Genomic DNA, 17032 nt, shown 5'->3' on the forward strand with positions numbered 1-17032 from the left:
GATATGCAAAGAGACAGGAAAGTGTGACTTCTACATAGGAAAAAAGCAGGTAACAGGAACTGATTTTGAAAAGGCCCAGATGTTAAACTTAATAGACACAGAATTCAAAGCAGCTATTTTAAATATATTCAAATAACTAAATGAAACCACACTTAAAGAAAGAAGGTATGATAAAAATGTTCATCAAAAATGAATCTCGATAAAAGGATAAAAATTATAAAAATCAGATGGAAATTCTGGAGTTGAAAGCTACAATAAATGAAATTTTAAAACTCACTAGACGGTATCAACATTAGGTTTGACTTAGCAGAGGAAGCAATCAGTAAACTTGAAGATAGATTAGTAGAGATTACAAAATATGAGAGAATGAAAAAGAAAAAATATAAACCAAGCCTCAATAAAACATGGGACACCATTAGGCACACCAATATACCCATAATGGGATTACCAAAAGAAAAGGAGAGAAAAAGGAAAAAATATTTTAAACAAATGGCTGAAAATTCCCTAAGTTTGATGAAAAACAATAATCTACACACTCAAGAAGCCCAAAAAACTCTAGGTGGGATCAAGAAACACAAAGATATCCAACCAAGATACATTACAAAATGGTAAAAGACAAAGAAAAATTTGAAAGTAGCAAGAGAAACATGACTCGCCACATGTAAGGGTGATTAAGATTAATAGCTGATTTCTCATTAAAAACAATAAAGGCCAGAAGGCAGTGGGACAACATATCCAAAGTGATCAAAGAAAAATAAAATTCTACTAATAATCTAATACCTAGCAAAACCATTATTCAGAGAAGGTGAAATAAAGATGTCCCTGGATAAACAAGAGCTGAGAGAATTCGTTGCTAAGAGACAATCTTTCAGGCTGAAAAGCAAGTAATGCCAGACAGTAATTTGAATCCAGATGAAAAAACAAAGAGCACTGATAGCATTAATTATATAATTATAAAAGATAGTATTAATATAAATGTATATTTCTTCTCTTGTTTTAAAAAACAATATACATATATACACATATATGTGAATATATATTTGTATTGTTGGGCCTCTGACATATAGAAATGAAATATATTTGACAATAACAGCACAAGAGGCAGGTGGGAAGAAAGTTGTTTTGGAGTAAGAAAATGAGACTGATATGGTTTGGCTGTGTCCCCACACAAATCTCATCTTGAATTGTAGTTCCCATAATCCCCATGTGTGGTGGGAGGGACCCAGTGGGAGGTAATTGAATCATGGGGGCAGTTTCCCCCATGCTATTCTCGTGATAGTAAATTCTCACAAGATCTGATGGTTCTGTAAGCGGCTTCCCACTTCACTCGGCTTTCATTCTCTTTCCTGCTACCCTGTGAAGAGGTGCCTTCCATCATGATTCTATGTTTCCTGAGCCCTCCCCAGCCATGTGGAACTATGAGTCAATTAAACTGCTTTCCTTTATAAATTACCCAGTCTCAGGTATTTCGTCATAGTGTGTGAGAGAACAGACTAATCCAGAGACCATATAGTAACTCTAATCTACAGGAAAAAATGAGGAAAAGCATAAAAGGTAAGTAAGATGCTTAATATAAAAAACCATAATATATACTTTCTTCTCTAAGTTTCTTTATTTTTGAGACAGAGTTTCACTCTTGTTGCCCAGGCTGGAGCGCAATGGCGTGATCTTGGCTCATTGCAACCTCTGCCTGCTGGATTCAAGTGATTCTCCTGCCTTAGCCTCCTGAGTAGCTGGGATTATAGGCACCTGCCACCACGCCCAGCTAATTTTTTGTGTATTTTTAGTAGAGATGGGGTTTCACCATGTTGGCCAGGCTGATTTTGAACTCCTGACCTCAAGTGATCTGCCCACCTCGGCCTCCCAAAGTGCTAGGTTTACAGGTGTGAGCTACCACGCCCAGCCTCTTCTCTGAGTTTCTTTAAAATACTTAAAATTCTATAAAGTGATACTATAAGATGTATTGCTGTGTTTGGAGCATATATAGATGTAATGTGTATAACAAAATAGCATAAAAAAAGAGGAGAGAACAGAGCTAATAGGAATAGCATTTCTATATCTCACTGAAATTGGGTTTGTAACCTGATGTAGATTCTGATAAATTAAGATCTATATTGTAAGCCCCAGAGTGACCACTAAGAAAATAACTCAAATATTGTGTAAAAATCATTAAAAGAACAAAAATGTTACATTAGAAAATATTCACTTAATGCAAAAGAAAAGAGTAAAGGAGAAAATCAGGAATAAAAAATACATGAGATATATAGAAACCAAAAAGTAAAGTGGCAGAAGTAAATTCAACCATAAAAATAGTAACATTAAATGTGACTGCATTAAACAACCCAATAAAAGACAAAGATTATCATATTGAAACAAAGATGACCCAACTACATTCTATCTACAAGAGACACATATTAGGTTCAGAGACAAATAAATAGGTTGATTGTGAAAGGATGGAGAAAGTTATGTTATGGAAATATTGACCATAAGAATGTTAGGGTGACACAACTAATATAAGACAAAAATAGACTCTAAAACAAAAAAAATTACAAGGGACAAAGAGGAAAATTTTATAATGTTAAAAGGGCCAATTCACTGGAAATGTATAGCAATTATAAACATATATGACCTAACAACAGAGCCCCAAAAATATAAAGAAAAACTAGATAGAATTGAAGAAAGAAATAGATAATTCAACTTTTATTAGTTGGAGACTTCAATAGCCCACTTTAAGTAATGAATAGAATAAGTAGGCAGAAAACCATCAAGGATATAGAACATTTGAACAACACTATCAACCTACTAGACCTAATAGCCTTAAACATTTCACTAACCCAAGTAGAATGTACATTCTTCTAAGGACACATGCATGGCACTTTCTGTAGGATAGCTCACATGCTAGGCCATAACACAAACTTCAAAATAAATTTAAAATAATTGAAGTCACGAGCCAAGATGGCCGAATAGGAACAGCTCCCGTCTACAGCTCCCAGCGTGAGCGACACAGAAGACGGGTGATTTCTGCATTTCCGTTTGAGGTACCGGGTTCATCTCACTAGGGAGTGCCAAACAGTGGGTGCAGGACAGTCAGTGCAGTGCACTGTGCGTGAGCCGAAGCAGGGCAAGGCAATGCCTCACTCGGGAAGTGCAAGGGGTCAGGGAGGTCCCTTTCCTAGTCAAAGAAAGGGGTAACAGACAGCACCTGGAAAATCGGGTCAGTCCCACCCTAATATTGCGCTTTTCCAACGGGCTTGGAAAACAGCACACCAGGAGATTGTGTCCTGCACCTGGCTCGGAGGTTCCTATGCCCACGGAGTCTCACTGATTGCTAGCACAGCAGTCTGAGATCAAACTGCAAGGCAGCAGCGAGGCTGAGGGAGGGGCGCCCGCCATTGCCCAGGCTTGCTTAGGTAAACAAAGCAGCCAGGAAGCTACAACTGGGTGGAGCCCACCACAGCTTAAGGAGGCCTGCCTGCCTCTGTAGGGTACACCTCTGGGGGCAGGGCACAAACAAACAAAAAGTCAGCAGGAACCTCTGCAGACTTAAATGTCCCTGTCTGACAGCTTTGAAGAGAGCAGTGGTTCTCCCAGCCTGCAGCTGGAGATCTGAGAACAGACAGACTGCCTCCTAAAGTGGGTCCCTGACCCCCAAGCAGCCTAAGTGGGAGGCATCCCCCAGTAGGGACAGACTGACACCTCAATCGGCCAAGTACTCCTCTGAGACAAAACTTGCAGAGGAACTATCAGACAGCTGAATTTGTGGTCTCACGAAAATCCGCCATTCTGCAGCCACCGCTGCTGACACCCAGCCAAACAGTGTCTGGAGTGGACCTCCAGCAAACTCCAACAGACCTGCAGCTGAGGGTCCTGTCTGGTAGAAGGAAAACTAACAAACAAAAAGGACATCCACACCAAAAACCCATCTGTACATCACCATCATCAAAGACCAAAAGTACATAAAACCACAAAGATGGGGAGAAAACAGAGTAGAAAAACTGGAAACTCTAAAAAGCAGAGCACCTCTCCTCCTCCAAAGGAACGCAGTTCCTCACCAGCAATGGAACAAAGCTGGACGGAGAATGACTTTGATGAGTTGAGAGAAGAAGACTTCAGATGGTAAAACTACTCTGAGCTACGGGAGGAAATTCAAAACAATAGCAAAGAAGTTAAAAACTTTGAAAAAAATTAGAAGAATGGATAGCTAGAATAACCAATGAAGAGAAGGGCTTAAAGGAGCTGATGGAGCTGAAAGCCAAGTTTCGAGAACTACGTGAAGATTGCAGAAGCCTCAGTAGCAGATGCGATCAACTGGAAGAAAGGGTATCAGTGATGGAAGATGAAATGAATGAAATGAAGCGAGAAGGGAAGTTTACAGAAAAAAGAATAAAAATAAACGAACAAAGCCTCCAAGAAATTTGGGACTATGTGAAAAGACCAAACTTACGTCTGATTGGTGTACCTGAAAATGACGGGGAGAATGGAACCAAGTTGGAAAACACTCTGCAAGATATTATCCAGGAGAACTTCCCCAATCTAGCAAGGCAGGCCAACATTCAGATTCAGGAAATAGAGAGAACGCCACAAAGATACTCCTCGAGAAGAGCAACTCCAAGACACATAATTGTCAGATTCACCAAAGTTGAAATGAAGGAAAAAATGTTAAGGGCAGCCAGAAAGGTCCGGTTACACACAAAGGGAAGCCCATCAGACTAACAGCTGATCTCTCGGCAGAAACTCTACAAGCCAGAAGAGAGTGGGGGCCAGTATTCAACATTCTTAAAGAAAAGAATTTTCAACCCAGAATTTCATATCCAGCCAAACTAAGCTTCATAAGTGAAGGAGAAATAAAATACTTTACAGACAAGCAAATGCTGAGTGATTTCGTCAAAACCAGGCCTGCCCTAAAAGAGCTCCTGAAGGAAGCACTAAACATGGAAAGGAACAACCGGTACCAGCCACTGCAAAAACATGCCAAATTGTAAAGACCATCGAGGCTAGGAAGAAACTGCACCAACTAATGAGCAAAATAACCAACTAACATCATAATGACAGGATCAAATTCACACATAACATTATTAACTTTAAATGTAAATGGGCTAAATGCTGTAATTAAAAGACACAGACTGGCAAACTGGATAAGGAGTCAAGACCCATCAGTGTGCTGTATTCAGGAAACCCATCTCACATGCAGAGACACACATAGACTCAAAATAAAGGGATGGAGGAAGATCTATCAAGCAAATGGAAAACAAAAAAAGGCAGGGGTTGCAGTCCTAGTCTCTGATAAAATAGACTTTAAACCAACAAAGATCAAAAGAGACAAAGAAGGCCATTACATAATGGTAAAGGGATCAATTCAACAAGAAGAGCTAACTATCCTAAATATATATGCACCCAACACAGGAGCACCCAGATTCATAAAGCAAGTCCTGAGTGACCTACAAAGGGACCTAAACTCCCACACAATAGTAATGGGGGATTTTAACACCCCACTGTCAAGGTTAGACAGATCAACGAGACAGAAAGTTAACAAGGATATCCAGGAATTGAACTCAGCTCTGTACCAAGTGGACCTAATAGACATCTACAGAACTCTCCATCCCAAATCAACAGAATATACATTTTTTTCAGCACCACACCACACCTATTCGAAAATTGACCACATAGTTGGAAGTAAAGCTCTCCTCAGCAAATGTAAAAGAACAGAGATTATAACAAACTGTCTCTCAGACCACAGTGCAATCAAACTAGAACTCAGGATTAAGAAACTCACTCAAAACCGCTCAACTACATGGAAACTGAACAACCTGCTCCTGAATGACTACTGGGTACATAATGAAATGAAGGCAGAAATAAAGATGTTCTTTGAAACCAACGAGAACAAAGACACAACATACCAGAATCTCTGGGACACATTCAAAGCAGTGTGTAGAAGGAAATTTACAGCACTAAATGCCCACAAGAGAAAGCAGGAAAGATCCAAAATTGACACCCTAACATCACAATTAAAAGAACTAGAAAAGCAAGGGCAAACACATTCAAAAGCTAGCAGAAGGCTAGAAATAACTAAAATCAGAGCAGAACTGAAGGAAATAGAGACACAAAAAACCCTTCAAAAAATTAATGAATCCAGGAGCTGGCTTTTTGAAAAGATCAACAAAATTGATAGACCCCTAGCAAGACTAATAAAGAAGAAAAGAGAGAAGAATCAAATAGACGCAATACAAAATGATAAAGGGGATATCACCACCGATCCCACAGAAATACAATCTACCATCAGAGAATACTACAAACACCTCTACGCAAATAAACTAGAAAATCTAGAAGAAATGGATAAATTCCTCCACAAATACACCCGCCCAAGACTAAACCAGGAAGAAGTTGAATCTCTGAATAGACCAATAACAGGCTCTGAAGTTGTGGCAATAATCAATAGCTTACCAACCAAAAAGAGTCCAGGACCTGATGGAGTCACAGTTGAATTCTACGTGAGGTACAAGGAGGAACTGGTACCATTCCTTCTGAAACTATTCCAATCAATAGAAAAAGAAGGAATCCTCCCTAACACATTTTATGAGGCCAGCATCATCCTGATACCAAAGCCTGGCAGAGACACAACCAAAAAAGAGAATTTCAGACCAATATCCCTGATGAACATTGATGCAAAAATCCTCAATAAAATACTGACAAACTGAATCCAGCAGCACATCAAAAAGCTTATCCACCATGATCAAGTGGGCTTCATCCCTGGGATGCAAGGCTGGTTCAACATATGCAAATCGATAAATACAATCCAGCATATAAACAGAACCAAAGACAAAAACCACATGATTATCTCAATAGATGCAGAAAAGGCCTTTGACAAAATTCAACAGCCCTTCATGCTAAAAACTCTCAATAAATTAGGTATTGATGGGATGTATCTCAAAATAATAAGAGCCATCTATGACAAACCCACAGCCAATATCATACTGAATCGGCAAAAACTGGAAGCATTCCCTTTGAAAACTGGCACAAGACAGGGATGCCCTCTCTCACCACTCTTATTCAACATAGTGCTGGAAGTTCTGGCCAGGGCAATCGGGCAGGAGAAGGAAATAAAGGGTATTCAATTAGGAAAAGAGGAAGTCAAACTGTCCCTGTTTGCAGATGACATGATTGTATAGCTAGAAAACCCCATTATCTCAGCCCAAAATCTCCTTAAGCTGATTAGCAACTTCAGCAAAGTCTCATGATACAAAGTCAATGTACAAAAATCACAAGCATTCTTGTACACCAATCACAGACAAACAGAGAGCCAAATCATGAGTGAACTCCCATTCACAATTGCTTCAAAGAGAATAAAATACCTAGGAATCCAACTTACAAGGGATGTGAAGGACCTCTTCAAGGAGAACTACAAACCACTGCTCAATGAAATAAAAGAGGATACAAACAAATGGAAGAACATTCCATGCTCATGGGTTGGAAGAATCAATACCGTGAAAATGGCCATACTGCCCAAGGTAATTTATAGATTCAATGCCATCCCCATCAAGCTACCAATGACTTTCTTCATAGAATCGAAAGAAACTACTTTAAAGTTCATATGGAACCAAAAAAGAGCCCGCATCACCAAGTCAATCCTAAGCCAAAAGAACAAAGCTGGAGGCATCATGCTACCTGACTTCAAACTATACTACAAGGCTACAGTAACCAAAACAGCATGGTACTGGTACCACAACACAGACATAGATCAATGGAACAGAACAGAGTCCTCAGAAATAATGCCACATATCTACAACTATCTGATCTTTGACAAACCTGACAAAAACAAGAAATGGGGAAAGGATTCCCTATTTAATAACTGGTGCTGGGAAAACTGGCTAGCCATATGTAGAAAGCTGAAACTGGATCCCTTCCTTACACCTTATACAAAAATTAATTCAAGATGGATCAAAGACTTACATGTTAGACCTAAAACCATAAAAACCCTAGAAGAAAACCTAGGCAATACCATTCAGGACATAGGCATGGGCAAGGACTTCATGTCTAAAACACCAAAAGCAATGGCAACAAAAGCCAAAATTGACAAATGGGATCTAATTAAACTAAAGAGCTTCTGCACAGCAAAAGAAACTACCATCAGAGTGAACAGGCAACCTACAGAATGGGAGAAAATTTTCACAACCTACTCATCTGACAAAGGGCCAATATCCAGAATCTACAATGAACTCAAACAAATTTACAAGAAAAAAACAAACAACCCCATCAAAAAGTGGGCAGAGGACATGAACAGACACTTCTCAAAAGAAGACATTTATGCAGCCAAAAAACACATGAAAAAATGCTCATCATCACTGGCCATCAGAGAAATGCAAATCAAAACCACAATGAGATACCATCTCACACCAGTTAGAATGGCCATCATTAAAAAGTCAGGAAACAACAGGTGCTGGAGAGGATGTGGAGAAATGGGAACACTTTTACACTGTTGGTGGGACTGTAAACTAGTTCAACCATTGTGGAAGTCAGTGTGGCGATTCCTTAGGGATCTAGAACTAGAAATACCATTTGACCCAGCCATCCCATTACTGGGTATATACCCAAAGGACTATAAATCATGCTGCTATAAAGACACATGCACACGTATGTTTATTGTGGCACTATTCACAATAGTGAAGACTTGGAACCAACCCAAATGTCCAACAACGATAGACTGGATTAAGATAAAGGGCACATATACACCATGGAATACTATGCAGCCATAAAAAATGATGAGTTCATGTCCTTTGTAGGGACATGGATGAAACTGGAAAACATCACTCTCAGTAAACTATCACAAGGACAAAAAACCAAACACCGCATGTTCTCACTCATAGGTGGGAATTGAACAATGAGAACTCATGGACACAGGAAGGGGAACATCACACTTCGGGGACTGTTGTGGGTTGGGGGGAGGGGGGAGGGACAGCATTAGGAGATATACCTAATGCTAAATGACGAGTTAATGGGTGCAGCAAACCAACATGGCACATGGATACATATGTAACAAACCTGCACATTGTGGACATGTGCCCTAAAACCTGAAGTATAATAATAAAATTAAAAAAAAAAATAATTGAAGTCACAAAGTATGTACTCTGACCACAGTGGAATAAAATTAAAAATCAGCAAGAGAAAACAATTTGTGAAATTCACAAATATGTGAAAATTAAACAACAGATTCCTAAATAATAAATGGGTCAAAGAGGAAAACACAATGAAAATTAAAAAATATTTTGAGATGAATGAAAAAACTACAACATACCAAAATTTATGGGATGCAGTTAATGCAGTTCTTAAAGGGAAATTTATAGCTGCAAAAGTTGATATTAAAAAAGAAATATCTCAAATCAGTAACTCCAAGTTTTACCTTAAGAAGCTGTAAAAACAAAAGCAAACTGAACTGTAAGCAAGCAGAAGGAAGATTTGAGTGGGAATTAATGAAATAGGGACTGGAAATGCAATAGAAAAAATGAAAGCAAAAGTTGGTTCTTGAAAAGAACAACAAAATTGATATACTTTTGTCTATACTGACCAAGAACAAAAAGAGAGAAGACACAAATAACTAAAACTAGGAGTAAAAGAGGAGATATCACTACTGACCTTACAAAAATAAAGAGGACTATAAGGGAATACTATGAACAACTGTAAACCAACAAATTCTATAACTTAGATGTAATGGTTAAATTTCTAGAAAGATAAACTACTAAAATTGACTGAAGAGGAAATACAAAATCTGAATAGACTACAAAAAGTAGTGAAAAATTTATAATCTGAAAATCACAAAACATTGTTGAAAGAAGTGAAAAACCTAGATAAATGGAAAGATATTCCATGTTCATGAATCAGAGGCTTTAACATTTTCCCTAAACTGATCTACAGTTTCGATGCAACCCCTATCAAAATCACAGCTGGGTTTTTTGCAGAAATCAACAAGTTGGTCCTAATGGAAATTCCAGGGACCTAGAATAGCCAGAACAATCTTTAAAAAGAAGAACAGTGAGGGAGGACTAACATCTTCCTATTTCAAAACTTACTACCTAAAGCTATAATTATCAAGGCAATGTGGTATTGCCCTGAGGATAGACATAGATGTCAATGGAACAGAATTGAGAATAAACCTTCTCATTTATGGTCAAGTGATTTTCAACAATGGTACGAAGATAATTCAAGGGGAAAAAACAGTCTTCAACAAATAGTACTTGGACAAATGGATATTCAAATGTGAAACAATAAAGTTGAACCCCTATCTCACACCATACACAAAAATTAACTCAAAATGGATCATAGATCTACATGTAAGAGCTGAAAATATAAAAAATCTTACAAGAAAACATTGAGGTAAACCTTCATGACTTTGGATTAGAAAATGGGAACATCACACTCTGGGGACTGTTGTGGGGTGGGGGGAGGAGGGAGGGATAGCATTAGAAGATATACCTAATGCTAAATGACGAGTTAATGGGTGCAGCACACCAATATGGCACATGTATACATATGTAACAAACCTGCACATTGTGCACATGTACCCTAAAACTTAAAGTATAATAATAACAATAATAAAAAAGAAAATGGTCTTAGATATGATAACAAAATAAATAAAATGGATATCATCAAAATTAAAAATGTATTTCAAAGGGCACCAGCAAGAAATAGAAAAGACAAACCACAGAATAGGAGAAAATGATTGCAAATCATGTGATAAGAATATAGTAAAAAGAATATATAAAGAATTATTACAACTCAGTGGTAAAAAGACAAATAGGCTAATTAATGAGCATGAAGCACTTTGGGAGGCCGAGGTGGGCGGATCAGTTGAGGTCAGGAGTTTGAGACCAACCTGGCCAACATGGCAAAACTCTGTCTCTGCAAAAACACAAAAATTAGCTGGGCATAGTGGCGTGTGGCTGTAGTCCCAGCTACTTGAGAGGCTGAGGCAGGAGAATCGCTTGAACCTGGGAAGCAGAGGTTGCAGTGAGCTGAGATCATGCCACTGCACTCCAGCCTGGGTGACAGAACAAGACTCCATCTCTAAATAAATAGATAAATGCAAAAAGATTTCGATAGATAGTTTCCAGAGAAGATATACAAATGGCCAATAAACACATGAAAAGATTCTCAACATCATTAGTCATCACGGAAACGCACATCAAAACCACAATGAGGTATCAATTTATACTCACTAGGACAGCTATAATTAAAAAGATACAATAACAAGTGGTGGCAAGGAGGTGGAGAAATTGGAATCCTCATTCAGTCCTGGTGGGAATGTGAAATGATGCAGGTGCTTTGAAAAACTCCAGCACTCCTCAAATGATGAAACATAGAGTTACTGTATGACCCAGCAATACCACTCCTAGGTATACTTCATATTGAAAGAAATGAAAACAGATTTCCATGCAAAAATTTCTACATAAATGTTCATCATGGCATTATCCACAAGAGCTGAAAATTAGAAACAACCCAAATATCCATCAATGGATGAATGGATTTTAAAAATGTGATATATTTATACAATGGAAAATAATTCAGCCATAAAAAGAAATGAAACATTGATACATGCTACAATACGAAGAACCTTGAAAATGTTATTTAGGCATTTATAAAAGGAGCCAGTCAGAAAAGACTACAGATCAAAAAACATTTGACTTTTGTATAAAATATGATGATGATGACATTTATATGAAATATCTGGAATAGGCAAGTCTATACAGACAGAAAGTAGATGGTTGCTTAGTGCTGGTGGCAGGCAATGAGAAGTGACTGCTAAGTGGGTAAGGGGTTTCTTTTTAGGGTGATAAAAATGTTCTAAAATTAGATTGTATCAGTAGTTGCACAATTCTGAGAATATTCTAAAAACCAATAAATTGTATACCTAAGTGGGTGAATTGTAAGGTATGTGAATTATGCCTCAATAAGTCTGTTAAAATATAATTAAGGATAGGGATCAGGACACTTTTTGTATAAAAGGCCAGACAGTAAATATTTTAGGCTTTCCTAGCCATATACACTCTCTTTTACATATTTTTCTTTATTTTCAACTACAACCCCCCAGGGGCCTGATTTGGCCAGTTGGCAGTAGTTTACCCACTCCTGCTCTAGGAAAAAGATGTGGTTCCTTGACAAATTACAATTACTATATGTTTTTACCTATCCCTCACTTTCTCCTAACTCATACTCAGAAGGGTAGAGGCAATGTTGATAAAACTATGCAGTCCATCTATATTCCTTCATCAGCTACTTATTTGGAAATATTCCCATTTATGAGGGTTTAGAGAACAGGGAGCAGATGTATACGACAGAAATCAACAGGTATTCTTTAGAGAGACAGAGTACCACTGTCTGATTCATAGGGACCACACTTAGATGATAAAAGGCAGAAGTGCATCTTCAATTATCTAAATAGACATCCTTTCAAAAGCAAAGAAGATTATAGAAAGGTTACTAGTTTAGAGAGTTCTGAGAAAACACAGAGGTGTACATGAGAAAGAACACAGAATAAAAAAGAATGGTAGTTAGAAACAAACAAAATAATGATTGTACTTAAGAGTTTGTGAAATTTCCCCCACATCAATTTGATCTCTATTCACTAAGATAAAAAATTAAACAAACTCAGGATTACCAACCAAAAAGGAAAAACTTTTAGAAATTTAAAAGCACTATATAAAAATAAGACATTATTACTATTTTTTAGTAAAGCAAAAGTCCCTATTGAGAATTAAATTACATTTACCTTTGCCTGTTAAGTAGAATTTTTGTTTGTTTATTTTGCTCTGGGGCAGGTAGAGTCTTTTCTCATCTTCTTTTAAAATAAAAAGACTTCTTAAAAGAGGGCCCCCTTTACTCCTCAGAGGCAAGGACTTTGGCTTCTTTATCTCTGTATCTCCAGTACCTAGAAAAGTGTCTGGCGCTCAAATGTTTTTTGAGCTGAACTCAACAATGGAAGGGAAAAGAAGCGAAATAGTTGGCATAGATCTGGTGAGAGTTTGTTTCAGATCCAAAGAACAATATGAAATAAGAGATTAACAGGAGGAAGAGAATAAACAGCAAGGGGTTTATATCACTTGGAGAGGAGAGAAGGTGACAAGTATGGGAAATTAGGAAGTTTTCTTTGTCCAGGTAAGAGAAACCAAGGAGAGAGATCTAGATCTTAAAAATCATACAAAAATGCTATTGGTCTGATTTGGAGACAATTTTCTTAGATTGAAAGAAGAAAGGTAAACAGCTAAAAGCAAACCAATAATCTGGTGTATGGGAGACGGTGATATTGATAGCTCCTAAAAGGGGTAACATTTAAGAATCTGATAGGGGAATTCAGGCAAAGGTAAGGAATTCTGTCTTGTAGAAATTAAGTTAATGAGATATTTAAGGATGTGGGAAAAAGAAAGCAAATGCAATTGAGAGAAGAAAAACAAGATGAGTAATAATTTCAGATGGCTATCAAAGCTATGGAAACAGATGAGTTCTTCCTTAGAAGATGTGATAAGAAACAAAAGTGGAGTCCAAACCCGTATATAATCACAGGCAGACAATGAAGATAAAAGATATTTAAAAACATTTTTGGAAAGAGTGGTCCATAGGAAGGGGAATTTTAAAAGAAGAGATATCTAATCTTCTTAAAAGAAGAGGTCACGCCAAAAGTAAGCTTTGCTTAGGAAGGAATTAGCCATTACAAACTTCTGAAATCAAGATGTTGCTGGAGTGGAGAAAAGGATTCTCTAAAGAGAATCAAAAAGAACTGCATCAGGGAAGGCAAACATATCAAATAGCACACTGAACTCTTGTCTTTTCTTTGAAGGTTGCACATTACCTGTTCAAAAGCTGTTGAAGCTTTTCTCCCTTGCTGTAGATCAACTGCAACTGCCATAAGTAAACATGTTTTCCGTGCAATCAGAATTACTTGATCAGAAGGACAAAACTGGGACATCTGATAAGAAGTAACCAGAACATCAATGAATAGTGAAAATTCTGCCAGGTGAACACAAACAATCAGAATGAAAATCAGCAACTTCCTGTTTGAATGAGAAAATTCAGCTGGAAAAGCACATGTCACCATAGAAATGATATAAACTATAATACTGATTTATACTTTTAATTTTATATTACTTTCCATTGTTTTTAGTACCTTCCTAGAGATAAAAAGCTTCATTTCTTCACAGTATTCCTATCTTTTCCAGTGACAAGTAGTATCATTTGCCCCTGTATTTCTATCTAGTGATTTACTTCTTGGTTTATGTTGTAATTTATAAGTGATTTTTCCCCCGGCAAATAGATTTCCCCCTTTGTATTGAATAGAGCCAAAATTAGTACATATTTTGTCATGGTTGAAAGAGGCATTGTCAAATCTTGACAGGCATTAGTCATGACCTGATCATTAACATTGTATAGTTTTAGGAAAAACTCCCAGCTACTACAATAAAACTCTAGGCCATTTGGATTCTTACATGCCAGTCCTACAAGTCCCATCACAAATGCCAAAACTAAAACCAATTTATTTCACTTAATTAAAATGGCAGTTATTTCTAAACTTGCAAAGACTGTTTCTTAATCTCCCCAAACATTCAGTGATCATAATCATCATTGTTATTAAATTAATAGCATTTTAAGACACTCAATCTCTTTAGGTCTCTGATTACTCTTATGTGAGATGAAGGAGTTGTGCTAGATTGTCTTTATAGTTCTTTCTAGCTCTAAAACTCTTAACATTTAATTGATCTCAATATATCATACTGTGTATTCCTGAATGTGTATGAAGGATATTCTTTAGCCCTTCTCCTTTTATCTTCCTGTCAATACTTGGTCCTCTTTCTGGCATTTAACCTCTACCTTGGAGGCCAACGACTATTTAAAAATGCTTATAATTAAATAACAAACTCACAAATCACTACACTCAGGACCTGCTATAGGAAAGTTATAAAGGAGGCCTAAGCTTCTTATCTCTTTTTTCAGCCCCTGCTATCCCCAGATACTTATTCTATGTTCTTGTAGACTTATTCCCATAACTCTTCATAACGTGTTGATAATTAACAACTACTTAGAGTATTTCCCTCCTAAAGATATTTACATTTTAATATAGGACTTTGGGAGGCTGAGATCCCTTCAAAAACAAAGAAATAAGTCTTAAATGGTAGAACTTTAGGCTCCCTGATGAATGTTTCTGATATTTTGGTATAGAAAGATATGCCCCACATTCTTATATTATACCCTAAAAGGAACAAATTCTTCTTAGGTCATTCCTGCTTACATATATATTAAAAGTTCCTAGATCAAGAGACAATCCTAGTCTATATTTAGCCCTTTACTATAGCCATAGTGGTTATAGCCTTGTTGTGGTCCCTACATGAGATACTTATTAAAAGAAACTTACCTTATAAGAAAGTATGAAAAACTCTCTCATTATCACTGGATCTTTGTCACATTGCACAGCCAAGTTCCAAGCTGGAAATTAACATGAAATAGCATAATAACATGAAATTATGAAAATCTGCCATTTAGTCTGTACCATTACAATTTCTGATACTTACATCTTTGATATTAACATACTAGTAAGGGGTTTCTCAAGGTTTAAACAATTAACTTTAGGGTTTAAAGAAAAATTTTCCAGGTAACTTTAGAGACTCTCGTCAATTCCAATCTTCAACACTAGACGAATGACCAAGGGAGGTACTGCTGAATTTTTTAAAATTGGGGACATGCAATAAGAATTCTTAGCTGAGGCCAGGCTTGGTGGCTCATTCCTATAATCCCAGAACTTTGGGAGACCAAGGCAGCAGGATTGCTAGAGGCCGGGAGTTCAGGACCAGCCTGGGCAACAGAGAGAGACTCCGTCTATACAAAAAAATTTTAAAACAAACCAAAACAAAACAAAACTAGCCAGGTGTGGTGGCACACAACTATAGTCCCAGAAGACTGACACCAGGAATTTGAGGTTACAGTGAGCTATGATGGCACCACTGCACTTCAGTCTGGCAGCAAGACTCCGTCTCAAAAAAAAAAAAAAAAACTTCTTAGTTGACACAAATCTATCTAAAAATGAAGATCAACATGGATACAGCTCACTAACTCGCAGTGGTGAAAGTAAGTTAAAATTCACCTAATAACAAGGTACACTGGAATCAAGAGTTGAGAAAAATTACTGGAGAGATTCATATCTTCCAAAGAGCAGTAGAAGCCCTCATCAGGCATCAGTCAGCATCATCCTCCCCTTGGAAAATCCAAATTAAAATGCAGTAAAAGTAAAAACAGTCCTTTTCAAACCTTCAAAAGATTAAAGTCACCAAACTTGTCTATATTTTAGATGTTTATTTTTCATTATTTGCATCAGTTTCTTAGAAGTCAGATTGCAGTATTCATTCCCTTTCTCCCAGGATTAAAGCCCTATTAAACCTCATAACACAGGGAGAGGTTCATGTAGAATCAGTCCACTTTGTGGCACTGCTGCTTAATTGCTCCTGCTTACTTATCACTGTAGTAACTGCCTCCGCAAGTTTTAAAATCATTTTTATTGCAATGGAGCCATTATAAAGTATATTACACAATCATAATTGCACAGCTTGATGAATTTTCACAAAGTGGACATATCCATGCGTCTGGCACCCACATTAAGAAAGATCTTGAACATTACCAGAAACACTGAAGCTCCTACAACTTTCAAGTCCAACTCCTTTTCCAGGGTAACCACTATCCTGACTTATAACACCATATACTAGTTTTGCCCATTTAAAAAATTATAAATAAAATGAACAACACAATACATATTCTTCAATATCTGGCTTCTTTTGCTAAGCATTATGTTTGTGAGATTCATCCATATTGTTGTATATAGTTCATTTTTGGTCAATCACACTTAGAAATAAATTAAGTATTCTAGGCCGGGTGTGGTGGCTCACGCCTGTAATCCCAGCACTTTGGGAGGCCGAGGTGGGTGGATCACGAGGTCAGGAGATCAAGACCATCCCGGCTAACATGGTGAAACCCCGTCTCTACTAAAAATACAAAAAATTAGCCA

The 17032-nt window shown here is 37.3% G+C and overlaps 1 protein-coding gene across 2 annotated transcripts in view; it reads right to left on the minus strand.

Moving 5' to 3' along the window:
• The window catches only part of TEX11 (testis expressed 11), a 399429-nt gene that overhangs the window by 62373 nt on the left and 320024 nt on the right, over positions 1 to 17032 (minus strand). For both annotated transcript variants that reach the window (XM_055266828.1, XM_055266827.2), the window contains 2 exons: positions 15392 to 15462; positions 13835 to 13951 (listed from right to left, as the gene is read on the minus strand). In XM_055266828.1, the coding sequence (XP_055122803.1) occupies positions 13835 to 13951; positions 15392 to 15462 (188 nt within the window). The remainder of the gene's footprint in view (positions 1 to 13834; positions 13952 to 15391; positions 15463 to 17032) is intronic.

The sequence above is a fragment of the Symphalangus syndactylus genome, chromosome X, assembly GCF_028878055.3.
Source record: "Symphalangus syndactylus isolate Jambi chromosome X, NHGRI_mSymSyn1-v2.1_pri, whole genome shotgun sequence".
Taxonomy (NCBI): domain Eukaryota; kingdom Metazoa; phylum Chordata; class Mammalia; order Primates; family Hylobatidae; genus Symphalangus; species Symphalangus syndactylus.